The sequence below is a fragment of the Drosophila yakuba genome, unplaced genomic scaffold, assembly GCF_016746365.2.
Source record: "Drosophila yakuba strain Tai18E2 unplaced genomic scaffold, Prin_Dyak_Tai18E2_2.1 Segkk4_quiver_pilon_scaf, whole genome shotgun sequence".
Taxonomy (NCBI): domain Eukaryota; kingdom Metazoa; phylum Arthropoda; class Insecta; order Diptera; family Drosophilidae; genus Drosophila; species Drosophila yakuba.
The window spans coordinates 86,297-113,484 of NW_025048816.1; the positions used below are offsets into that span (position 1 = coordinate 86,297).

At 40.7% G+C, this 27,188-nt stretch overlaps 1 protein-coding gene across 1 annotated transcript; it reads right to left on the reverse strand.

Annotated features, from left to right (window-relative positions):
- Nucleotides 1–2,210: 2,210 nt before the first annotated feature.
- On the reverse strand, nucleotides 2,211–6,033 carry LOC26535151 (piezo-type mechanosensitive ion channel component). Its single transcript, XM_015189247.2, has 6 exons — nucleotides 5,776–6,033; nucleotides 5,455–5,716; nucleotides 4,661–4,884; nucleotides 4,486–4,606; nucleotides 4,309–4,428; nucleotides 2,211–4,189 (listed from the first exon to the last, which is right to left on the reverse strand). The coding sequence occupies exons 1-6, from the start codon at nucleotides 5,834–5,836 to the stop codon at nucleotides 3,574–3,576; spliced, it is 1,404 nt and encodes a 467-aa protein (XP_015044733.2). The 5' UTR covers nucleotides 5,837–6,033; the 3' UTR covers nucleotides 2,211–3,573.
- Between the last annotated feature and the right edge of the window lie 21,155 nt (nucleotides 6,034–27,188).

The window sequence follows — 27,188 nt, forward strand, 5'->3', positions numbered from 1 at the left end:
ATAGGTTCGAACGGGATCCGAGTGCCAAGATTTTTCTTATCCATTTCTGGCAGTCTGACGAAGCGGTTTGGCAGCTGCTTGACGAGAAATATTTTTGGACAGCGTTAAGAGCGAAAAAGGAGGGGAAAAAAGAGGTCAGCTATCCCTAAAGTGCATTTTAAATATAATGCAGACTCGGCGCTTAATATTGATCCACAAATTAACTGGGTCTTGGAAGCGGATGAAGTTAAAGTCACATTCAGAGTCAATGATTGGATCACCTCTGACTAGGATGTATTCCCTGTGAGCCGCGATCAGAAGGGGCCATTCAGAATGTTAACTTTTTGAGGTCTTTTGTATGGATTTAAGGAGCAGCTACCCCTTTGCGCGTGCGTTGTGGACTACCTCTTATCACCCACCCTAGCCATACAAATCGTATAATTTTATATAAACCGAAATATTTTTTTTAACTACTGTATAGCTGGAGACTATTTTTTTATTTTTTTTTTAAATTCCTTCTATTCCTCTCGGGAACTTAGGGCTTCTACGAGAGCTTTCCATCTTAAATGTTTGAATTTCTCGTATTAGTTTTAGTAATCGTTGTAAGTTTTTTCGACCGATCTGGTGATTGGCCAGATGCGGCTTATCCCAGTGGTGGGGCTGCCACCTGTCGCCATCGGGGGATTGGCGTCTACGGTGTTGTGTTGTTATTCGTAGAAAAGCGAACAGTCTGGTAACGCACTCGCCCTGCTGGGTGTTGTTGCTGTTCTCAGAAAAACACAGGGTGCGCTTGGTACTATGTTGGTGGCCCCGTTTTTCTCCCATGTATTGTGGAGGGGGGGTGGGGTGGGGCAAGTGGAAGTTGCCGAAAATTATTGTAATAGGCATTTTTTATGTAGAAGAATACTTTCTAAAAGTTAGAAAAGCATTTCAGAGAGAAAGTTTTGTATGGCCATGCTCTCGTCATGGGTGGGGTTTGAGCCCACGACCCCGTGGTTAGCGGCTAGTTGCGCTATCCACTACACCACGAGGCCCCATACTGGAGACTATATTTCAAAGAAATATTTACCGTATCGCCCACCAAACAATGAAATAAGCCTCTAATAAATCTTTATTAAAATCCGGTCCCAAAATTGATATATGTTAGAATTTTTTCTTAGATATAAATAGTAAAAATTGTAATGGGGTTAGAAACTTGTGCTATAAGTCGATTTCTGAAATTCATTTTATACTTTAAACAATATCTTGTGTCTATACAAAAGAGTTATAATATTTAAGTTTTTTTTCCTTTTTGGTGGATTATTCGAAAAAGAACCTAACGATTTCTTTTAAAATTTAAAGCTTTGTTTGTAAAAGTTATTGAAATAAAAACACTTTTTTTAATTTAGAACATTCCGATTTTAGTGACAGCCTGATCGAGCAAGTTTGTTTCATAATGTAGACAAGCTCACGCTACTTCAAACAACCCCTAACTTTTTTTTTTGTATTATTTGCCCTGCTAGTTCCTATCGATATCCCAAAAATATTTTCACCCCGCCAATCTTGTGCCCACAAACCGTAAATTGCTGTCACTCCTAAAATTTTCTAAAATGTGTAGTCGTTTTAGATTTTATTATTCTTGCAAATTTTGTATTGATATACGTAAAAAATATTGAGAAATCTTCTTTGCACTTAAACTAGCTGATTAGCAGTAAATGAGATATTCGACGAACTCGAATATAGCATTATCTTTTTTAAGCTTTAATCAGCAGCAGATTACTTTTATTCAGAGATTTCGATTTTCACTTATTTTTATAACAAAAAATGTTTTAGATATATTCTTAGAATTTATCCTATGCCTGTTAAAAATTATTATATCCCTTCGGCTACACATAATAATATAAAATAGAAAAAAATAAGCCAGAGAGAACGCTATAGTCGAGCTCCCCGACTATCTGATACCCGTTACTCAGATAGTGGCAGTGCGAAGGAGAAACTTCAGTACTGACAGTTTTTAGTTGTTTGTGGACGTTAGAGCGTGACAAAAAGATAATGGAAAATCGAAATAAATTTACAAAACTAACAAAATGTGAAGAAATATAAAAAGATTTTTTAAAAGTATGGGCGTGGGAGTTTTGGGCGGTTTGTGGGAGTTAGGGTGGGAGTGGTAAGCAGTTTTTTGCAGATCGATACAAATTTACAATACACATGAAAAAATATCAAAACATTTTTCAAAAGTGTGGGGGTGGCAGATTTGGGCGGTTTGTAGGCGTGGCAACATGATTCGACAAACTTGCGCTACGTCTATGTCACTGAAGTTTGGATGCTTAATGTGAACTTTCTATAGTTCCTGAAATCTCGACGTTCATACGGAAGGATAAACAGACGGACATGGCCAGATCGACTCGTCTATTGATCCTGATCAAAGGTATATATATACAACTTTATATAAACGAAATCGCTTCCTTCTGCATGTTACAGACTTTTCAACGAATCTAGTATACCCTTTTACTCTACGTTTAACGGGTATAAAAACTATAACGATAACCCAAATTAATCGATTCTAAACGCAACAAAGTATACCATAGTAGTTCGCACTTAGCTAATCAAAAAGGTAAACTCAAAATACTCGAAAGACACTTATATGAACTCTAAGCTAGATTTCTGGCAAGTCGAAGGGTATTAATATTGTTTACCGAACTTTTCCTATATGGGATTTAAAGGTGAGAGGTTATAGAAAAATAGTAACATAGGGTATGAAGGTTTTCTGCGAAATCGTGTCATTCGAGAACAACGCTGCTTGTTTTCTTAGGATACTTTTTAGGTGTAATAAAACGTTCTTAAACTTCGAATGGATATGACCTTCTCGTAAGATATGTCTTATATATTCAAAATCTTAGTTTTCGTATTGGATTTTTACAGTTGTTTTGAACTAAGAGCATGGTACTTTTGCTTGGGCCAGAGGAACAACTAAATTAATTCCGCTTTTGTTTTCCGCAAACAATTGAAAACCAAACAAATAATTCTAAAGGAAATCGAATTTCTTCGTAATGTTTTGCAAAACAAAGATGCTGTCAGAATTACAAGAGAATATCTTGGTATTTTGTGGCTTACCTTGCCTTTCGCCAACTTAACCAAATCAAAGAAATTTTCCGTCGTGGGAAGAGGCACTATTTCACCGGTTTTGATTTATTTTATGTGATCGCTTTTGAATTTTTCAAGAAAAGAACGTGACCGGAATTCGGGTTCAGAACGGTGAAGTTGGCTGTGATGTAACAACTGATCATTGTCGATTACTACGATGAAGCTGCAGTCGAAATGCAATAATTGGCAATACCCATTTAAAGTGCATACTTCAAGGCCAAAATGTATATATGGGTTAAAGAAGTATAAGTAGAAGAAGAGGTCCCTTTTTCTATTTCACTTACAACTCTAGCCGACCAAAATCCAACATAAATGAGATCATCAGCTGGACGAAAACTATCCCTAGCCTCGCCAAAACTGCTGATCGGTCCTTTCAAGCCACCTTCAGTAAGGCGTATAAACGGTTTCATTGCGTTCTCAAGCCCTAGGCTAGAACCACAACAGTATTTTAGATGTGTGCCCTTAGCTAGGTCATAATCTGTTCGGCCGGTACTTTAAACAGAGTGCAACCCTTTGCGTTGGTTTTAAAATAATTAAGTAACATTTATAATTAAAATCGATATCAAAAATATTGTATAATAAATGGTAAGTACTAAGAAATGCATTGTATGAAAAGTTAAAGAGGAAATTCTTAGAATTTAGAAGTGAATAAATCAATGTGACTTGTTGTGTTACGATGTACATAAGTAAGAAAAATATAAATAAAAATAGGTAAATTACCATCATTATGATATTAAGTAATATGTAGCTATTTTGGTAAACAAATGATGTAAGTTCACAAAGTATATAAAAGAATTGTTCCAGAATTGAAGGTTTCGTGTCAATCAATATTTCATCATTTTCCTCATTTGGAGGTTGTTTATTAGAATATATATTATTCGTTTTGGGTCCTAAATTCATTCGAATCGTATTGAATGTTATCTCGCATTGTGAACGGTTTATAAGGCTTAGCGTTGTTGCAAAGTAAGCCAACATTAAAGCAATAGGGCTTAAATATGAATCCAAATTTAGTTTAGCATTTAACTCCATTATTTTTCCATTTTTATTATCTTTAAAAAGGCGAAATAAAATTTCCATTCCCATTAGCCTGTTTAAAAGTAAATCTAATTATAAATTTTCAAGAACTCTGCGGTGAAGCTTAGGTTATACACATAAACGAATGTCCAATGTTTAAAAGGGCTAATACTGTCTATGGAATTTACTGACCTGGTCCAAAGTTTATCACAATTAATTGAGCTTTGCAAAATTGGCAATTGATAAGCAAATATACATGTTATATGTACTAATAGCGCCACAACCATAAATATTACAGCATAGTACATTTTTCTAAAATTCAAATATTTTTTTATCGGTACTATGTAATTTTGTAAGAAATAGATTTACCGTTGGCGATAAAGTGCCCAATAGGAGCCAGCTATTATAAACATACAGAAGTATAGGCTTCCTGGCAGTGAAGGTCTTAAGGTTGCAGCAAAGTAAAGCACCATAAGAGAAAAAATAAGAGCTGTAGAAATTAATTTGCAGGTAGCAAGTATATTTTTGAATTTTCACTACTTACATGTCTTTAGTACCGATTGAATATAAACAATGATCAAAATTCGATTTATCTCAGCAACTTTTAAAGCACCTTTTGATTCCTTACTCTTTTTGTAAAGCACATCGTCGTCATTTTGAAAAACTTTCTTTTGCCTTTTATATTTAATTTTAGAGCAAATAAAAAAAACAATAGTATTTAGCAGAACGAAAACATCGGGAAGTATCCAGTGGGCAATAGAAACAATACTAAAATGAAAAATTTGTTTTTAAATAGAACAGTATAGAAAGCTATACTCAAGCTTCCCGACTACCAGATACCCGTTACACAGCTAATGAAAGTGCAAACGAAAAATTGAAACATTTTTTTAGAATATCGATCACAATTGAAACAGTAAATTAATAAAAATACAAAAATTGTTTAATAGCGTGGACAGGTTTGGGTGGCTAAAAGTAAGTGGCTTGGAAAAAAATCTTTACAAAACTAATAAGAAAATAAAAAAATGTCAAAACACTTTCAATGTGAGGGCGTGCCAAATTTGTGCATGTTGGTAGTGGGCATGGAAACATTTGTAAACAAATTTGCGCTGCATCTATGTACATATGTGTCTGAAATCTGCATGCTTGAACTCAACTTTATATAGCTTCTGAGATCGTTCATACAGACATGGGCAGATCGACACGGCTAGTGATCCTGATCATGAATATGTATACCTTATATGGTGGGAAATGCTCTTTTTCTTGTTACATACTTTTAAACCAATCTAGTACACCCTTTTACTATACAAAAAACAATTATAAAAGGAATTTAATTATTACCTTAAGCCTTTAAAATATAGAAATCCACATTGACGTAAGATAAATGAAAATGATTTTTTTGAGCTTAGATCAACAAAAAATAGATTTATCAAATTAAAAATAATGTGGCCGACAATGCAAGAAGTACTTAAAACACAAAGAAATATTATAAACACTTTTAAGAAGGTTCGCTGTTTTAAGCTATTAGTTTGCAGCAGCCATGGTGATAAAAAAAACGAAACTAGATATAAATAGGATAGGCCAACTGGTCGTATCCATGTTACTAAAAAATGAAATTATAAAATTATGATGTATTAAGTATTATATAATTTACATTCTTACCAAGGATTAATGTAAATGGCAAAAAAATACGAATTATTATAAACAAAAGAAGCTCGGCCATAATTACACAGTCGAATTTATTGACAACTAATGAATGGCTACCTTAACTTAATAAAAATTTTGGTTATACCCGTTAGTCGTAGCGTAAAAGGGTATACGTTTTCGACATATGGTATAAATATATTTGTAGTTGGTCTGGCCATGACAGTCTGTCCATTCGTATGCACGCTGAGATCTCAGGAAATATAAAAGAAACTTGAAAATAAGCAAGAAGATTTCAGATACATACACTCGGCGCATGCTTGTTGACCCATGTTTTAATATTTTTTCAGTTTTGTATTAGTCTTGTAAGCTTGTATCGGTATGCCAAAAATGTGTTTGGCACGCCCTTGACGTTGTGAATATCCTGGTGGCCATGCGCGTTCTAGCCAGTTGTGGTTAACGTCGTGGCCAAGACTGGTGCGGTATTCTGCGTCCCTGCCTTTGTCCCATGCATTATTTGCGCTAACACCCTGGCAGCCTTCCTATTAATTTCCACCAGGTGTTCTTTGAACGACGGCCTAGTGTCTAGCATGACCCCCTTTTATCTTATCGCTCTTGCCGATTTAATCATGACGCCTCCGACTTGGATGGTGGCTAACTCTATCTGCTTGTGGCTGGATGTTAGAACGGCCTCCGACTTGTGGTGTTCAATATGCTGGCCAAGTAATGACAGCCATTGGTGCAAATAGATGCGATACCAAGGCACTCAGCTTCTCGAACGTTTTCTGCCACTATTGTATGCCAAAAATGTGTTTGGCACGCCCTTGACGTTGTGAATATCCTGGTGGCCATGCGCGTTCTAGCCAGTTGTGGTTAACGTCGTGGCCAAGACTGGTGCGGTATTCTGCGTCCCTGCCTTTGTCCCATGCATTATTTGCGCTAACACCCTGGCAGCCTTCCTATTAATTTCCACCAGGTGTTCTTTGAACGACGGCCTAGTGTCTAGCATGACCCCCTTTTATCTTATCGCTCTTGCCGATTTAATCATGACGCCTCCGACTTGGATGGTGGCTAACTCTATCTGCTTGTGGCTGGATGTTAGAACGGCCTCCGACTTGTGGTGTTCAATATGCTGGCCAAGTAATGACAGCCATTGGTGCAAATAGATGCGATACCAAGGCACTCAGCTTCTCGAACGTTTTCTGCCACTATTACAACGGCAATATCGCCGGAAAAGCCAATCACCTTGGTTCTTTCTGGCAGTGCACTGTGGTTTTCTTTGCCTTTTTTTCGCAGAAATTCGGATTGTTGACCTATCTTAACCAAATTTAGTTTGTGTTACTCTTTCTTTCCCGAAGATGAATCACAAAGTGATTTGGTCAACTTTTTTATATAGCTGCCATATAAACGATCTGGCCGATATGCCATAAAAATAATTATCATACCAAAGAAAAAATATTTTATATCTATATTAAATTATTTACTAATGAAATACAACATTAATTTAAATTATTCTGACGAATTGTTTGAAATATATGTAGATATATGTTTATAGTTTATTGATAATTAATGGGTATTTAAGTAATACAACGAATAATAGCTCGGCGAATGTTTATAATAAGTAAGAGACTTGACAACAGCACTTGATAACGGCTTCTGTTCGCACTATCCAGGACGACGAAAGGGTTGAGGAAAGCGTTACGATGAAAGGGTCGCCTTTCGATAGGCGTCTTGTATAGGCACTGCAGCGTTTGTAGAACCTGAACAGGCGTTTGGCGGGACCGGTCGGGACAGAATTCACCTTAAGAGCCCAGCACCTTTTCACCCTAGTCTGGGAACTGTAACGCTTCCCTATACCCACAGCCTACCACCTCGCAACCAATCACGCGTGGCCGCTGTACCAGGCGAGCGATTACTTCCACACCATAGGAGAGATCCACCACGGGAAATCGAACTAAAGTGTAAAGATAGTTAAATAAAGATCAAGGAAAAGAGAACTGCTAAGTGCTTTTACTGGTAACCGAGTGATCTCGTTCAATACAAATTGGGTGGGACGAACATACGAAATCTTCTGAGCTAGCCGCACGTATCTCGTAGCGAGCAGACCAATAAAATCAGCTCGTTGCATCTGGCGCCCAAAACGTAACTATCCAATTAAAAAAAAAACAAGGGAGAACGCTATTGTCGAGTTCCCCGACTATCTGATCTGATCTAAGTCTCAACTGTCTAGCTTATGTAGTTCTTGAGATCTCAACATTCATACGGACGGACAGACGGACATGGCCAGATCGACTTAGCTATTGATCCTGATCCAGAATATATATACTTTATATGGTCGGAAACGCGGAAACGCTGCCTGTTACATACTTTTCAAAAACTAAAAAAAGTATTTTTGTTCAAGCTGATCAAAGGGTACTGAGAAACACGAAAGAACATTTCGTCAAAATAATTGTGCCTACCAGTGTAAGGTATGGGGAATGAAATACAAATAGCAAATTTATTTCAAGTCATAGCAACTTGTATATGTTTTTTTATTAGACTTTAAGCTATATTACAAAAAATATTCATGACCGTAGCAAACAGCTTTCCTTTGATTTTCGTGAACCTTTCGCATAGCCTCCTGAATTCCCTTTGTATCCATTTTAGCAAGCTCTCTTTTGATTTTTAATATTAAACAATCTACGTTTTTCGGCTTATAATTGCTGTAAACATTTCTTTTCAAATTTGGACAAAAATTTTGAATTGGCCTTAGCTGAGGCATATTTGGAGGATTTTGCGCCTTAGGCACAAACTCAATGCTCAAATGGTCAAGAGCCTCCTGTGTTGTTTTAGCATAATGAGCAGACGCCAAATCGGGCCAAAACACTGTATTATCATTTGCATGATATTTATTAATAAATTTTTTAACGACCGGATGACATTTTGTCCTTATAATACTGCGGATTCACCGCTAATCCTGCTTTAAAAAACACTGGATCGCTTATTCCGCGTTCGCTAATGGCCAGCCACAGTAAAACCTTTTTAGGAAACTTTGTTTTTGTAATTTGAGTAACACTCGGGCCAAAACACTGTATTATCATTTGCATGATATTTATTAATAAATTTTTTAACGACCGGATGACATTTTGTCCTTATAATTCTGCGGATTCACCGCTAATCCTGCTTTAAAAAACACTGGATCGCTTATTCCGCGTTCGCTAATGGCCAGCCACAGTAAAACCTATTTAGGAAACTTTGTTTTTGTAATTTGAGTAACACTTTCTGGTGGATGAGTATTAGGGAGCCTAAAGTAGTATTTTAGAGTACATTCATGGCCCTCCGCTGTGAAATATGTCTCATCATCCATTATGCAAACCTTTGAACTACTTGTAAGCGCACGCAGCCGAAGTTTAATAGTCTCTCTCTGGGCATCTGAGACTTTAGGAACATTTTTTTTTAGAACATTTCATCACTCCCAATTCTTGAATGTACTATTTTTTGGCAAGCGCATGATACGATTTTGCTGTGCGACCCGCAATTTCAGCCTTTAATTTGGCTCTAACTTGAGACTGCTGTAATGGAAACGTTATTCCGGACCCAGGGGCTCTATCCATTTTTTTCCACTCTGAATATCCGAAATAATTTTATAAATAAAAGTTTTTTTGAAGCCCATAGCCAAAAGTAATGAAAAATTGCATTTTTTGGCTGAATTGTGTTATTTGCACAATACGTGCAAATCAAATTTCGACACTCTGCTGTGCTCTGAGACATAATATTTATTGCGTTGCAAGCTGGAATACTACCGTTAATTGTCATGTGTTCTGTTCTTCTCCGCTAATCCTTGGAAATTATTGCGAACTTGTTTAATTTTGTTCGTATTTCATTCCGCATACCTTACATATATATGTACATACAACTTTATTACCAGCATGGTAATAAAGAAAATAAAACTGAAAAGAAAAAAATTTAATGAAACGAAAAGGATAGAAAATCGCATAATTTAATTGAAACTTTTACAACGGCGATCAAAAATATAGCATCAGGCAATGTAAGAAAACATAAACATACATACTTTTAGATAAAATATTTCATATATTCAATAAAGTACATTTATGTTTTTGATTTTTTTTTACATATGTATATGTAGAGTAAAAGGGTATACTAGATAAAGTATGTCACAGGCAGGAGGACGCATTTCCGACCATATAAGGTATTTATATTCTTGATCAGGATCAATAGCCGCGTCAATCTGACCATGTCCGTCTGTCCATATGAACGTCGAGATCTTAGGAACTACAAAACCTAGAAAGTTGAGATTAAGAATACAGACTCCTGAGACTTAGACGCTGCGCACACAGATGCTGCCACGCCCCCAAACCGCCTAAATCTGCCATGCCCACACTTTGGAAAAATCTTTTGATATTTTTTCATTTTTTTATTGGTCTTTTAAATTTCTATCAATTTGCCAAAAAAACCTTTTCTCATGCCCACCAACTGCCTAAAACTGCCGCACCTACACCTTTGACAAATTTTTTATTTAGTCTTGTAAGTTTCTCTCGACTTGCTAGAATTTCTTTATCCACGCACAACCTAACGCCCAAAACTGTCAGTGCTAAAGAGCCTCCTGCGCACTTTCACAAGCTGAGTAATGGGTATCAGATTGTCGGGGAACCCCACTATAGCGTTCTCTCTTGTTTTATTTATACTTTTATTATTATTATTTTAAAACTTGTATATTTATAATATCTAACGAACAACGATAAGCTGATGGTCTTTCCTGCTGATGTATTTTAGTCCGGTTCTATCTCGTCAGCGAGTGTCGTGGTATAATTAGGAGGTCGCAGCAAAAGGATGGATCTGTACGAATTAAAAGTGTATGCGTGCTAACCGACAACAAGCCTTTATAAGTCATCCCTAGTGGTATTTATGCAAAAAGATAGAAGGATTAATAGGGAGTTTCTCTCAGTGCGATTCCACAAAATTCTGCGTTTAGCCACTTGTTTGATATTGGTCTACGGGAGTTCTTGGGTCAGCATGTAGTTAAAAATGGGTGTTTCTACTCAAACATTATAATTGGATTTTATTCCATAAATGTAGTAATAATTCTAAATTAAACTTTAATAATATTCGCATGATTAAATTCTACATCTAGCTTTCGGCAAAAGTAAAATTTTTTAGTTTCATTGCATATGTATATATTCACACAGAGCATTTTAATCTAGCTTTCGTCAAAAATAAGATTTTTTAGTTTTATTGCATATGTATATATTCACACAGAGCATTTTAATATTGTATATTTTACTTCATTATAGTTTACGGATTGCTTAGGTATTTAATTCGAATTCAAAACAACGAATTGTGCATATATGTATGTACATTTCGATTATACGTTTAGTTATACATTGAACTGCCGGACAGGTGATAAATTGGTTATTCTTGGTTTACCTGGTAAGATCCACTGATGGAAGCGCTTCCATAGGTCGGTGGTTAAGCTGAAACCTTTTAATAACGGGGTGCCCAAAAATAATCGGATTCATCACCTTATTGGCTCATCTACTTTCTCGTATGCGAAATAATTTGACTACACATTTTAATGTTCACTTATTCTTACACTTCTTACAATTGGTTGACTCGATTCTATTAATTCAAGACATATTTATATATTATGTTTCTTAAGTTTTCTACCTAGTTTAGATAACTATTTATGTTTACAGCTCTTAGCGATAGTGGATTCCGGCGATTCGCTGGTGCTGGCCAGAATCACTAGCACTCGGCGTCGGCAAGCTGTCTGTTGCTATCAGAAACTTCGGATGACACTGAGATTTCTCCACGTTCTTACCTCGTGGTTAGTTGAAACCAGCAATGCCATGCGACTGCTCTCGTCGAGCTCAGATTATAGAAGGAAGTAACCTCTTTTTGCACCGCCGCTTCTCCATCCGGTATCTCTCTAAAGATGGACTATGGATCGTTTTAAAGCTTTAACGCAAGTGCAGGTCTGCCTAAAGTTGATTAATGTGTCACGAATTTCCGTACCGGACTAACTGTCGCTAGGTGGCGCTATCCTACAAAATCTTATGGCGATGTGTGTTTCGCCATTAACTTCCTTAGAGTATATATTATACTATTATAATGCTTTATTATAAAAAGGCACACACAATGCGCGCGAATTACAAGTCAGTATTGAGAGAATGACGCTTAACAATTAAGCGTTGCCGTATCGCTTATTTCTAGTGTTATTGATAGAGGTTTTAGGATGGTTCAGTGGGACATTTTTCCTTTAATATGGTGCGCTGTGGGAGTTCGTCGATATTTCTGCACGTGCTCTAGAAAACTTCTTAGGAATGTCGTAAAATCTTCAGTTTCATCCATGTTAACGAAAAATTCGTAGCAGGTACGAAGTCCAAATAGCACAGTTGGTAATAGTTGAGGCCACGGGGTGTCACTGCTGCACATCAAGGACGATTTGAATTCAAACTGGGTTCCTTGATCAGTAGTGATTGTTTTGGGTGATCCAAAACGTGGTATCCAGTGTGTCCAGAACGCCATGTCTGTATAGTATCGGCCGTGATATTAAAAAGTGGTACTGCTTCTGGCCGTCGCGAGAAACGGTCAATAATGTAAGACAATAGCGGTAGTCTTGTTGTAAAGGCATTACAACTATATCAATGTGCACGTGGTCGAATCATCCTTTTGGCACAGCGATCTTCTCCGGCTGGAGGTGATTGTGCTTGTGAATTTTGGAGTGCTGGCTTGGGAGACTAAAGTCCACACCATATGAGGACATCTTTGTTCACCGAAGGCCAGACAAACTTCTGTTTGATTTGACGGGCAGTTGCTCACTCACTGGAATGAAGTAGATTGTGGATATATGAGAAAATGCAAAGTGGTTGCGGTACAAAAAGACGGAGTTTTGGTGTGGATCATCACAGTATTTCTTTCTTGAGCTTTAAGGAAGTAATTTCTTGCAAGATGCGTCCAATTCCTTTTTGAGCTGATTATGCAAATCCTCGAAAAAGAGTCTGCAACTATATTTTCTGTTCCTTTTAAGTACAGGATGGTCGTCGAGAGTTGCGAAATATAATTTAGATGCCGCAGGGGTCGAGGTGATGCTTTTGGAATGCGTATACCAATGGCTTGTGATCAGTTTTCATCACAAGAATGCGTGCATGGACGAGGTGTCTGACATATTTGATTGACTTGTATATGCTCTCGGTCCTAAGCGGAGTAATTTCTCTTAGTGTTGCTAAGCTTCTTGGAGAAAAATCGTAGAGGTTGCCAGTCGTGACTAGTGCGTTGTTCGTAAACTGCTCCGATTGCGAGGTCCGATGCGTCACAAACGAGTTGCAATTCTCGAAGTCTGATATGAGTTCTGTAGTCCAGAGGATTTGTTGTTGGTCGTTCTTATTTACTAAACTTATCAGCTCAGCAGCGGTGCCTGCGATATCGGGGTAGGCATCTGCGATAGTAGTTTATAAGGCCCAAGAAACGCCTAGTAGCTGAGATAATTAACTTGCATTTGCGCTAATTGACATTTGATTCTTTCTGCCTATTATATACTTTCCAACGAAACTAGTATACCCTTTTACTCTACGAGTAACGGGTATAACAAGTAAGAACGCTATTGTCGAGTTCCCGGACTATCTGATACCCGTTGTTCAACTAGTGGAAGTGTGAAAACGACTTTTTAACACTGACAGTTGTTTGCGATTTGTGGGCGTGACAAAAAGTTTATTGGAAAATCAAGAGATATCTACAAAACTAACCAAAATGTCAAAAAATGTCAGAAAATATATACAAAGTATGGGCATGGCAGTTTTGGGCGGTTTGTAGGCGTGGTGGGCGTGGAAACATGGGCCAACAAACTTGCGGTGCGGCTATGTCTCTGTAGTCTGCATGGACAGACGGACGGACATGGCCAGATCGACCCGGATATTGATCTTGATCAAGAATATATATATGTCGGGGCGAAAATAATGTGTATGCGCTTAGTCGCTATTTACCTCTTCTCCATGTTCCTTCATTGTCAATGTGTGAGGATGAGTAGATGAATTATCTATAAGCAGGACTCTGCTAGAATGAGAGCGATATAGCTGTTGCTGAACGTGGCCACTTGCGCTACTTGAATTAGAGTGAGAAAGAGACATAATGAAAAGGGAATGTCAAAAATTGGGAAGACAAATAGCAGTCTGTAATAGGGATGTCGTGATATTAAAAAAATATCGTATCGATGATATTTTTTTTATCAAAACAAAATGATGATAATATTGAAAATATCACAAAAAAATATCGATATATATGATATTTTTGATTTTTTTTTTCAAATAAAATTTTATTTTCCCTCAATGAAAACATAAAAGTTTCTTATTAACTTAATTTTCATATTTAATTTCATATATTCATTTAGTCTTAATATATCATAACTTAAATTAATGGATTTCTAATACAGATCATAATAATAATAATACGGATATAATACAGATAATAATAAATTCTCAGTGAAATTTTGAGCTTCTGAAATTTGAACATACGCACACATACATACACCTTATGACATACCTTCTTTTTCGCACATTTTACGAAAACATCTTTATGTTTATTTTTAAGGTTCGAGGACATGTTTGAAGTGTTTCCACAGGTTTTTATTATTCTTTCGAACAATTTGCATTTTGCAGTCCCGTTTTTTATTTCTATATAATTTGATTTGATATCTATTTTATCACGTGCTCGTGTAGTTGGTATCGCGTCGAAATCAAAGTGAGCGAAGGGAAAATATCAAAAAAATATCCAAAAAAAATATCGCAATTCCGATATTTGGGCAAAAAAATATCACGATATAAATATATCATTTTCAGAAAAAAATATTGATATATTGATATTTTGATATATTATCAACAACCCTAGTCTGTAAGAAACGACACATTAACCGTTGAGAAGCCAAAGTAGACGCAAGTGGACTCGTTAAACGCGCGCAACTTTAGTAGTGAAAAAATCATTATGAGTAACGCCGATATGAACGTACGAACGGACAACGAGGCTCCTGGCATCAATAACCCGACATCAGAAGTGGGATCTGTGCCCCATCCTGCATTTTCTGAGAAGCAGTGGCGTGCAGTGGTCGAAATGCAAAATTTCGAATCTCGAATTTGGCTGAACTCGTAAAAATCATGCAAATGACGCCGGCACGCGAGCAGCAACCTAGCTATGAAATTAAGCTACCCAAATTTAGCCCTGAAGCTGCATGCGTTGAGGCAGCAAAGTGGTGTTCAACAACCGATATAATTCTGTCTGAGCACCCCCTTCAAGGAAGTAAATTGATTATGGCACTTAGCAACTGTATGGACGAAAGTGCATCTCAGTGGCTTACACAAATTTCGTACCATGGTATGACTTGGCGAGAGTTTCAGGAATTATTTCTACAGCGCTTTGAAATCGAAGAGACGCCGGCCGCTACGTTTTTGAATTTACTCAACAGCCGCCCGAGTGGCGCCGAATGTTACGCGGCATGTCGGTTGGTGACGACGCTGACTACGAAGTGGCAAAATATGGGTGTTCACGCCAGAAGGGCGCAAACAGTTGGGCGGCAGTGTAAGCGGCCAATGCTTGTATTCAAAGCTCCTCAACGGCTCGCAAGCACCGCTGCTCGCGCTCTCCTTCTCTCCTCTCGCTCTCCCTCCTTCCCGCAAGGTATTCACCACTCCGCGGTCCCGCGGTATATCCAATGTTAGTTTTAAGTTAGTCTTAATTTCCAAGTGTTATAATAAAGTAAAGTCGATCCCGTGAGCTTAGTTTCTGGAGAATTTAGTAGCAGCAGCCGCAGCAACAAAAACTAATTCTGCCCACTCCAATTCATGGTCCTTCGAGTCCGCGACACATCCTGATCCTACCAGCGCTCCGTGCGGAAATTTAAGATAAGTACGGCTTTAAATCCTATTCCGTCCGTGGTCGCCATTTTCGTTTTTCCAACGACGTTTATTCTTTCCGTCCATCCGTATCAAGTGAAAAATGAAAAATTAAGTGAAAATATATAACATGCGCCCAGCCCCCGTGATTACTTCTTTTTTTTTAAGTGCATAAACAAGCACTTTGCCAATACCGGCCCCCTAATTCGTCTCACGGTGATCCGCTGGTATCCAAGCGCATATACATATATGTATATATATACATTTTTTAAAACACTGTCCAAAATTCACTATTATCGTCCGCTGCTAAGCTGCTGTTTTTTGCCTAAATAAGAAATACAAACCACAAATTCAACTAAATTAAATCAAATATACATATACATATAATCAGCAAAATTTTACATACACATAAAATTATACATACCCATAAATATACATATCCATACATTAACTAAAATTTACATCTACATACATATATAAGAATCACTCCATAGATTTAACCAATTTAATACACAAATAAAATATATTACCAAAAATAATAAATAATATCGAATCCGAACTGAGAACAAATTTTATCTCTTGGCTCAAAATAAAACACAAATCTCGACATACAGAATAAAATAAAACCTGACTTTTTTCTTCCGATATTACATTACATATATAATATATGATTCTCCATACATAAATACATATTGCAAGTCCCCTATTAAACTCCAAATAATACATACATACATACACACAGTCGCGACTTACATAGGCTTGCCAAATGCAAGTTCTTTCGTCTCCTCTTTGTTCTTTATTGCCCTGACAAAAAACCGGCGCATAGCGACGAGAGAATACCCTAGAATCGAAACATAAAATAAAATAAATAAGTCCGACGACAAAATTTAAGAAAAAACTGACCCGATTATTTAATAATTATTTAAGCCAAATAATAATTTTTTGCAAGCTATTTCTGGCTCCTATTTCTGGTTCCTAAATTAAAATAATTATTTATCAGTTCCACCCAAATTTATCAGCCTCCCAACTGGGCTTTTTGGCGTGTTTGTTGGTTTTTTTTTGGTGTTTATGTTTCGCATCCGTTTGTCGCGATTATTCGTTGTGTTCCAATCGGTAGCTAATTTTTATAAATCATTGGCTATTACCCAGACTCCATCTGGTAGCTATTTTTTAGCTATTTTTCCAAAAATTCAAATTTATAGCTATTTTCTATATATTAGCTATTTTTTTTCGGGATTTCCAGTCGGTAGCGATTTTTTATAAATTATTGGCTATTACCCAGACTCCATCTGGTAGCTATTTTTTCCATAAATTCAAATTCATAGCTATTTTTTTTATATATTAGCTATTTTTTTCGGGATTTCCAGTCGGTAGCGATTTTTTATAAATTATTGGCTATTACCCAGACTCCATCTGGTAACTATTATTTTGCTATTTTTCCATAAATTCAAATTTATAGCTATTTTCTATATATTAGCTATTTTTTTTCGGGATTTCCAGTCGGTAGCGATTTTTTATAAATCCTTGGCTATTATCCAGACTCCAGCTGGTAGCTATTTTTTAGCTATTTTTCTAGAAATTGCAATTCATAGTTTTTTATAAATTTGAGCTATTGTTTTTCTAGACTCCAATATAGCTATATCTTCTTGTGGACTTCACTCTAGCTGTTTTTATTTGTGAATCCTCCTAGCTATTTTTTCACACTGAATTTTAGCTATATTGTGCTTCATTTAAGCTTTTTTCCAGTTGATTGAAGATCTATTGGGGCCTTATTTCACAAAAATTGGGATTTTTTTTCCTTTTGTGCTCCAATCTCCAGATCCCAATTGCAACATTCTCCCGAATTCCGACGGGATCCTTTGTCCATCCAGATTTGGTTGCCCTCTGTGTCTGGTTCTTTTTCAATTCCACATTTTTTGCGGCAGGCCTTCTTGACTTCCTTCTCCTAGGGCATAGCTGAGCATGCCCCTAGAGGGAGACAAGAGAAAGACACCCGCACCTGGAAAAGAACAAAAGTTCAACCCGCAATCTCCGCTATCCACTCGCGGTAAGCCAGCACCCAAGTCCGTTAGTCCCAGGGTCAAAACCGCGAATCCCACTCCGAAAGCAAAGGTTTTGCCATCGACCAGTTCGAAGACAACTCCTAGGTTGGTCATTTCCCGACCAGTGACGCGAGCGTCTAGTGAGTCTTCTCTATCGAGAAAATCCGAGAGTCCCTCCGCTGTCGGGACTGATTTCCTCCGCCGTCAGCGATCGCGTAAGCCTTTTCGAAGCGAAGATCAACACTCCTGATCAAGCCTCTCCGTCCCTACACACGTTACAAGTCCGTCTGCAACAGGTGCGAGTCTTATGGGACAAAGTGGAAAGAGAGTACGAAACATGCTCTGACCTAATGGCCCAAGAAGGATCCCTCGACACAGTGCCTATTCTCCAGGCCAAATATGACTACTGCTACTCAGTATACTAGTCATGTGCAGTACAAATTGGCGAAACAATCGACAGGGCAACGCCTCAAGTCGCGCAAGCACCCTCTCAGCCGCTAATTTTGTCCGGCTGCCGCTTACCTCCATGCGACACGGAAGTCTTCGATGGCGACTACCTCCGATGGCTCACTTTCCGGGACCTATTCACGGCCATTTACGTAAACAACCCCAGGCTGACTCCGGTCGAGAAGCTATTCCATCTCCTTACGAAAACAAGTGGCGAAGCAAAAGCCATCGTGGCGAAATCTCCTCTCATAAATGATGGTTTTGCTTCGGCGTGGGAGGCGCTTCGAGATTGGTTCCAAAACAAGCGACTTTTAGTCAACAGCCAGCTCAAGCTCCTTTTTAACTTGAGTTCAATTTCGCAAGAATCTGAAAGAGCTACAAACCACGATTCAGGGGTGTTTAACAGCACTAGCGCATTCCCAGGTATCCACAGAAAACTGGGATTGTCTCTTGGTTTTCCTTTGCGCGAGCAAACTGCCCAAGCAGACCCTGTCCTTATGGGAACAGTCGCTAACTGCCAAATCCGAGATCCCAGCTTGGGAAGAAATGAATGCCTTCCTGAGCGAAAGGTATTGGACATTGGAAGCCATCGAAGATATGAAACCGACTCAGGCAGTTCCAAAAAGGCTTCAATCTTTCGAGACAAAGGTCAGCACCAAACAGAAAGGGTGTGACTTATGTTCTAAGGAGAACCATCCGGTAAGATTGTGCCCGCGTTTTCTTCAAATGTCTGTTGACTCGCGCTCCGGCTATATAAAAAAGAAGCCGTCCTACTGAGCACAGCGATCATTGACGTGTGCCATTTGGGGACGAACTACCGAGCCCGAGCCTTAATCGACTCGGGATCCGAGGCGACGTTCATTTCAGAGCGCCTGTTCAACCTCATCAAGTTGCCATTCCGCAACACCCAGACCCAAGTCTCCGGGTTAAATCATTCGGTCTCCGCGAAATCCTCGAAGCTGTGTCACTTCGGGATTCGCTCTCCTACTAAGCCAGGTCTACAGTTAGACACTGAAGCGTACGTCCTTCCCGCACTCCGCTGGGCAGATCCTACCTTTTTTGAGAGCTCTCAAATTGATGTACTGATCGGGGCTGACATTCTACCATCCATAATGATGGATGGCACCCGACAAAATATTTGCGGCTCGCTCCTGGGCCAAGAAACTATTTTCGGGTGGGGCCGATTTCCAAGGGTAAGCCGAAACGGGTCGCATCCTTCACGACCCAGGTGCACCAAATAGGCGACCCTGATTCGCTCGACACGCTTCTCAGCAAGTTCTGGGAGGTGGAGGATCTACCAGTAAAGATGGTAAAAGAGTCGGACTCCTATTGTGAAAGGAACTTCCTCCAAACAACAACAAAAGACGCAAGCGGGAGGTACGTGGTGACGCTCCCGTTCCGGGACCCCGAGAATACCGGATCCGATTTAGGATATTCAAGGTCCATTGCGTTAGCTATGTTTCTTAGAAACGAAAATCGGTTAAAAAGAGACTTTCCCTTAAAAGAGCAATATGACAGCGTGATCCAGGAGTTCCTAGATCTGAGTCATATGAAAGAAGTTCCGCCGACTCACAATTCTCCCTCGTATCATCTTCCTCATCACGCGGTAGTTAAGCCCGAAAGCACCACTACAAAGCTTCGCGTTGTATTCAACGCTTCAAGTCCGTCGGCAAATGGGACCAGCTTAAATGATATCCTTCATGCTGGTCCAGTCCTACAATCCGATCTAACGATCCAGGTCCTGAAATGGCGTTATTTTCAATACGTCTTCAGTGCAGACATTACGAAAATGTATCGTCAGATCTGGGTCGATCCAAAACATACCCCGTTTCAAAGAATTCTGTTCCGAAACAAGGAAGGAGATATCCGAGACTTTGAACTAAAAACAGTTACCTTCGGGATCAACTGCGCCCCCTTCCTCACCATTCGAGTCTTGCAACATCCGGCAGAGGATATCCAAGTGCCATTTCCAAATGCCAGCCGCATCATCCAGCAGCACATGTACGTCGACGACGTTCTGGCAGGGGCGAGTTCCGTAAACGAAGCCAAAAGTTCGATTCGAGAGTTGCAAGCAGCCCTAAGTGCCTCCGGGTTTCCGCTAAGAAAGTGGACCTCGAACAACAAAAGCGTCCTTAAAGACGTCCCGGCCGAAAACCTTCTTCATAGCGAGTTCCTCGACATCGATGCCGAAAGTACGGCCAAGACGCTCGGTATTCGGTGGAGGGCAAAGTCCGACGAATTCTATTTCGTTCCCCCCGAAATAGTTGTGGAACCCTCCTATACAAAGCAAGAAGTTTGTCCCAAATCGCTAGGTTGTTCGATCCTGCCGGGTGGCTCGCGCCGTTCATAATCCGTTCAAAAATGTTCATGCAGGAGATTTGGTTGCAGAACTTAGGCTGGGACGATAAGCTTCCTACTGAAATGAGTCAGCGGTGGCAATCGTTTTTAGACGAGTATTCCGACCTCAACCAGATCCGCGTTCCGAGATGGATCTGGTACCAGCCTGAGGTAATCATAGAGCACCACGGTTTCAGAGAGCCTATGGAGCGGCTATATACATCCGCGTCGAGATGGGGCAAAAGATTCTGACTCGCCTGCTTACAGCCAAAACACGAGTGGCCCCGGTAAAAACCGTCTCCCTTCCTCGGCTAGAGCTCTGTGGTGCCGTGCTGTTAACCGAAATGGTGACAGCAATCCTTCCGCACATGCCCTCCGCCAGTTCAGATATCCGCTGCTGGACAGACAGATTCCACAATCGTCTTAGCCTGGCTACGAATGCCTGCGTGCAACTGGACCACATTTGTGGCCAACAGAGTTGCCAAGATCACGCAGGCGACGCCTGTCGACTGTTGGGCACACGTTCGCTCAGAACAAAACTCCGCCGATCTAGCCAGTCGAGGCGTATCCCTACATGAATTGGCAGAAAACCATCTCTGGTGGCACGGACCAGAGTGGCTGCAAGGGCCACGAGAGCTATGGCCAGCACAAAGCGACACTCTTCCAGTGACAGAGCTAGAGCAGCGCGCGGTCAAAGTGCATTTTGTCAAGGCCCCGTCCATCGACTTTCTCGAACGTTTCTCCAAATTGGACAAGGCCTTGCGAGTTCTGGTCTATGTTCAACGCTTCCTTAAACGCTGCCGCAAAGGTTCGTTCTTGCCCAATTCACGCCCTACAAGTGAAGAGATCCGAGAGGCAGAACGAACTCTGACCTCCATTGCGCATATGAGCATATGGCCAAGAGCTTCAGCATCTGACCGAGAAAAGGCCTCTTCCAGTGTCAAGTCCTTTGGTGAATTTGTTCCCGTTCATTGACCAACACGGCCTTTTAAGGGCGTGCGGCCGTCTCACTGCCTCCAAAACCCTGCAATACGATAAACGCCATCCGATTATTCTCCCCTATGACTGTAGACTGTCGCACCTCATCGTCCAATTTACTCACCAGATTACTCTTCATGGCGGTAGTCAATTGATCGTACGCCTGATCCGATCGAAGTATTGGATTCCTAAAATCAAGAATCTGGTGAAGGCTGTGGTCAATCCGTGTAAGATTTGCACGATTTACAAGAAGAGACTCCAAACACAGCTGATGGGCGATTTCCCGACAGATAGAGTCTCCTTCTCGAGGGCGTTCACCTACACGGTTATCGACTATGCTGGCCCTTTCGAAATAAAAAATTATACAGGGAGAGCGTGTCTCATAACGAAGGGATATGTTTGTGTGTTTGTGTGCTTTTCCACGAAGGCTATCCATTTGGAACCCACTTCCGATCTAACAACCGAGAAATTTCTAGCGGCCTTTGCTCGTTTCGTAGCGATGCGCGGTTGTCCTCAGCGGGTCCATTCGGATAATGGTAAGACCTTTGTGGGGGCGGCAACTTTGATTTCCAGGGACTTTCTCCAAGCGATCAAGCGACTCGTATGGCGGTTCATCCCACCAGGGGCTCCACATATGGGGGGTTTGTGGGAAGCAGGGGTGAAAAGCTTCAAAACCCTGTTCCTTAAATCAACGTCAGCCCGCAAATATACATTTGAGGAGCTGGCGACGCTTCTCGCTAAGATTGAGGCTTGCCTCAACTCTAGACCCCTCTCCCCTATGTCCGAAGATCCCTCAGATTTTCTGGCCCTCACACCAGGCCATTTCCTTATTGGAGGGCCGTTGCTTTCCACGGCAGAACCCGAAATAAAGGGCGAAGCCAAGTTGATAATAAATCGATGGCAACACCTCAAGGCACAACATCAGCAGTTTAGTGCACGGTGGAAAGAGGAGTATCTTAAAGAACTCCATAAACGAAACAAATGGCAATTTCCGACCAGGAACCTCCAAGCCGACGATATGGTAGTTGTCAAGGAGGACAATCTACCACCGAACGAATGGCGGCTCGGCAGAATCGTTTCTGCCTTTCCAGGAGCCGACAACCGCATTCGAGTCGTTGAGATCCGTACGTCTCGCGGCACCATAAAACGCCCTGTCCACAAAGTTATTCTTCTACCAATGGAGGACAAAGAGTCCTCCGTTCCTAGGGATTAGGGCACTTCCCCCATTCCGGGGCCCAAATAGTAGTCGGCTCATACTAAGCTTTTTATTTCTTTTATTGGCAGACTTACTCACTTTACAACATTACTCACCTACAATAATGGCTCCTCGTCCTTGTGCCACCCAGTCGTTGGAGAGCAGACGTACTCGAGGTATTAAATCCTACCGCTGCCGAGTCTGCTCTGGAATCCATCCTCTTCGGAAGTGCAAGAGGTTCCACAAACTGAGCACTGAAAAGCGCCTTTGGGCAGTACTTATTATTAAGTACTGCTCGAACTGCCTCGCCCAGCAGCACTCAGGAGGAGACTGCCGCAGCCAAGAGGGATGCAAGAAGTGTGGAGGAGACCACCACACTCTACTCCACATGCACGAGGTCCTCCCCGCTCCGACCCCGGCAGCGCTACCAGCTCCGACGCGCAGAGAGCGCCATCACGCTGCACCTCGTCCGGTCCGGATTTCCCGCACTCCGCCACCAGCCCCAGTCGCCAACAATCGCCCGCGTCCGAAGGTCTCCGTCGCGTCTCCGGCGGTGGCAACGGGGCAGCAGAAGGCTGTCCCCATCCTGCCTACAGCCATTGTCGTGCTGGACACGGGCTCGAAGACCTTCGAGATCGGGCCCATGATCGACCCATGCATGCCGGTGAGCAGCATCGACCGGTCGTTGGCGGCTGCGTTCCGGCTGCCCATCACCCGGCTGGGAGACGACGAGGTCTGCTCGGTGACACTCCGGTCCCGAACAAGCACCTTCCGACTCAACGTCGTCCTGAAGATCGAGCCCAAACAGTTGGGCGGCAGTGTAAGCAGCCAATGCTTGTATTCAAAGCTTCTCCACGGCTCGCAAGCACCGCTGCTCGCGCTCTCCTTCTCTGCTCTCGCTCTCCCTCCTTCCCGCAAGGTATTCACCACTCCGCGGTCCCGCGGAATATCCTATGTTAGTTTTAAGTTAGTCTTAATTTACAAGTGTTAGAATAAAGTGCAAAACTGAATTCGATCCCGGGCGTTTAATTTCTGGAGGAATTAACAGCAGCAGCCGCACCAACAAGAAATTCCGCCCACTCCATTTCGATGGGAATAGAAGAAATTGCCGTTACAACTGTTCTGGCGCATATGGTAAACATTGACAGTCGTTTGCAACGCGTTCTCTTTACATCAAATGTGCGCACCAAAAGTAAGCTACAGGCGAAGTTAAAAGCGTTTACGTTCGACAAGAAGCGACATGCTCGAGATGACAACCTTGGATCTAACCAATGTTGTGTGGCTGAGCCAAAGGGAAATTTGCATCAACGGGGTGAGGTCTATCCAATTTGCTTCGGATCCAGTGTAGAGTGCTCCCTTATTAAAGACGACATTAGTAATAAGTTATCTGGTAAACGTATAAACAATATTGTAATGATTAAAGGTATTGGTGGTGGTAGTGTATGCAGTACATTGCAAGTCTTGAGTGAGGTTACTAATAACGAAAACATTATGGAAATATTAATTCATGTAGTCCCGAATGAGCAATTGAGGAGTGATATTCTGATAGGGCGAGAGATACTCAAACAAGGCTTTTATGTAATTTTGACATCCGATAATTTTTAAGTAGTAAAAACTGTTAATAATTGTTCCGTTGCTGAGCGATCGTTTACCTTGTCCGATATCGACACCGAATCAGTCGACAATGAAAAAGCTAAATTAATCGAGCTACTTGAAAATCACTCGACTTCATTTACCAATTGGATACCTCATACCCGAGTAAATACAGGTGAAATGAAAATCCGTTTAATTGATCCAACTAAAACTGTCCAACGCCGACCTTACAGAAGAAGTAGTAGCGTATGCAAGTGAGCGAATTGATAAGGTGTAATATTGTTCGCCCAAGTTGTTCTCCCTTTGCTAGCCCCATGTTGCTCGTCAAAAAGAAGAATGGCACCGACCGTCTGTGTGTCGATTTTAGAGAGCTAAATTCAAACACGATTTCGGATAAATACCCCCTACCGCTTATTAGCGATCAAATTGCTACACTTCGGGAGCAAAATATTTCACATGCTTAGATATGGCAAGTGGCTTCCACCAAATCCCGATTTACCCTGAATCCGTGGAATATACTGCATTTGTGACCCCAGACGGTCAATTTGAATTTCTTACAATGCCTTTTGGCCTCAAAAATGCGCCATCTGTTTTCCAGCGTGCAGTCATAAATGCACTTGGTGACCTTGCTTATTCTTTTGTAATAGTTTTCATGAACGATATAATGGTAGTATCGCCAACCAAGGAATTGGCTTTGGAAAGGCTTATAACTGTTTTGGATGGTCTTACAAAGGCTGGTTTTACCTTTAATCTTGCTAAATGTAGTTTTCTCAAAACAACGGTCCAGTATGGGTTATGAAGTGCGAGCTGGGGAGATTCGCCCGAATGTGCGAAAGATAGCTTCATTAAGCTCTTTCCCTCCTCCTCAAACTGTCTCCGGCGTTAGACAATTCATTGGCCTGGCCTCGTACTTTCGCAAATTCGTTCCTGGATTCTCACAACTTTTGAAACCTTTGTATTCACTTTCGTCTGGTAACGGCAAGATTACATGGAGCGCCGAGCTAGAAGAAATCAGACTCAAAGTTGTGACGATCCTCACAAATGAGCCTGTTCTGGTCATTTTCGACCCGCAATATCCTATAGAGTTGCACACTGATGCAAGTGCCTGTGGATATGGAGCGATACTTTTACACCGTATAGAAAGTAATCCCCATGTAATCGAGTACTTCAGCAAAACAACTACCTCTGTTGAATCTAAATATCACTAAAAGCTACTCGCACAAAAGTAGATTTAACCCCCAAAGTTCACCGCTGGTGGGCCTACTTACAATCGTTTAATTTTGAAATTTAATATAGAGAGGGTACACGTATGGCTCATGTCGATTTCCTATCAAAAAATCCTTTACCATCCGATCACATTCTGCCAATGAACAAGATTCCCGAAAAACGAGTAAATCTGTCCGAAATTTCAAGTACTTGGCTTCTTGCTGAGCAACGATTAGGCCCCGAGATAACTGAAATTGTTAAAGGAGTTAGAGCTTTCAAATGGTCAGTAATTAACCAGGTACACGAGTCAATAATGCATTTAGGATGGCAAAAGACACTTGATAAAGTGTACCAGTATTATTGGTTCGCTAAAATGAACAAGTATGTCCGGAAATTTGTTTCAAACTGTATTACTTGTCGTTCCGTGAAATCATCGTCTGGAAAGGTTCAGGCGGAACTTCACTCTATTCCGAAGACAAGTATACCGTGGCACACCATTCATATAGATATAACAGGAAAATTAAGTGGCAAGAGCGATATGAAAAAATATCTTATTGTTCAGATCGATGCTTATACAAAGTTTGTTTATTTATATCACACCTTGAAAATAGATGCCAAAAGCTGTGTCAACGCTATGAAATCTTCTGTATCCTTATTCGGAGTACCAGATCGCGTTATCACCGACCAGGGCAGATGTTTCTCTAGCGCCAAGTTTTCAAAAGCACATCACAGAAAGTTCAACTTTACTTGATTGCTACGGGAATGAGCCGCGCAAATGGGCAAGTGAAACGGGTCATGAACGTACTGAAAAATTTTCTGTTAGTGGTAGAATCAAGTCAACGATCGTGGCAGGATGCACTTGGCGAAGTCCAACTTGCACTGAATTGTACAATTTCTCGTGCCACTGAGGCAAGTCCGTTGGAGATGTTAATTGGTAAACCGGCTCGACCCCTTGGGTTAGTTCCCCCATGTGAGACCGAATGTGAAATAGATTTGGCATCTGTTAGAGCGCAGGCGACAGAAAATATGAATTCCTTAGCGTCTTACGACAAATCCAGATTTGATAGCAGTAAGGCAGGCGTTGACAAATACCACGTAGGTGACTATGTGCTATTGAAAAATGAAGAAAGACACCAAACCAAGTTAGATCCGAAATTCAAAGGTCCGTTTTTGGTAACTGAAGTATTAGAGGGTGACAGAAATACGCTAAAGTCATTGACGAGTAACCGATCGTTCAAGTATTGTCATGAAGATTTACGAAAAATGCCGGATGCGGAAATGCCTAATGAGTTAAACGAGAAATAGCTGAAATATAGAAATAGGTCAATAAAGAGAAAATCCCGCCAATGAGTTATTTTGTGAACGAGAGTTATCCGTCTATGTGAGACGATGAATTGTCAGTTATCCGTCGAGGTGAGACCTGTTGCTTGTAACAAGAGAGATCCGTCCAGGAGAGACGATGAGTTTGCATTGAACAAATAATCAAGTGTGTGTGAACTGGCGGAAGATCGATACTAGCAAACGGTAAATGATAATACTAAGATAAGTTGTAAACTGATGTCGCACAGAGGTTAAGCGACACAGAGGGAAAAACAGAAGACATTCAAAATGCCTTTGCTGAATATTACGGCGAAACGGTAAACGACCCAAAGATCACAGCAATCTGGACAGAATTGGAAGCAGCATACCCAGATAGACCAATCCAAGCATAAAGCTGACGAACACCGAGGGACAAGTCTGAGCATAGAGGAAACG

Coding starts and splice junctions, on each gene's coding strand:
- LOC26535151 (XM_015189247.2), bottom strand. CDS start 5,836: ATGGCCGAGCTTCTTTTGTTTATAATAATTCGTATTTTTTTGCCATTT. Junction 4,885..5,454: donor CTATATTTTAAAGGCTTAAG/GTAATAATTAAA, acceptor TTTTCATTTTAG/TATTGTTTCTATTGCCCACT. Junction 4,607..4,660: donor TCAATCGGTACTAAAGACAT/GTAAGTAGTGAA, acceptor TAATTTCTACAG/CTCTTATTTTTTCTCTTATG.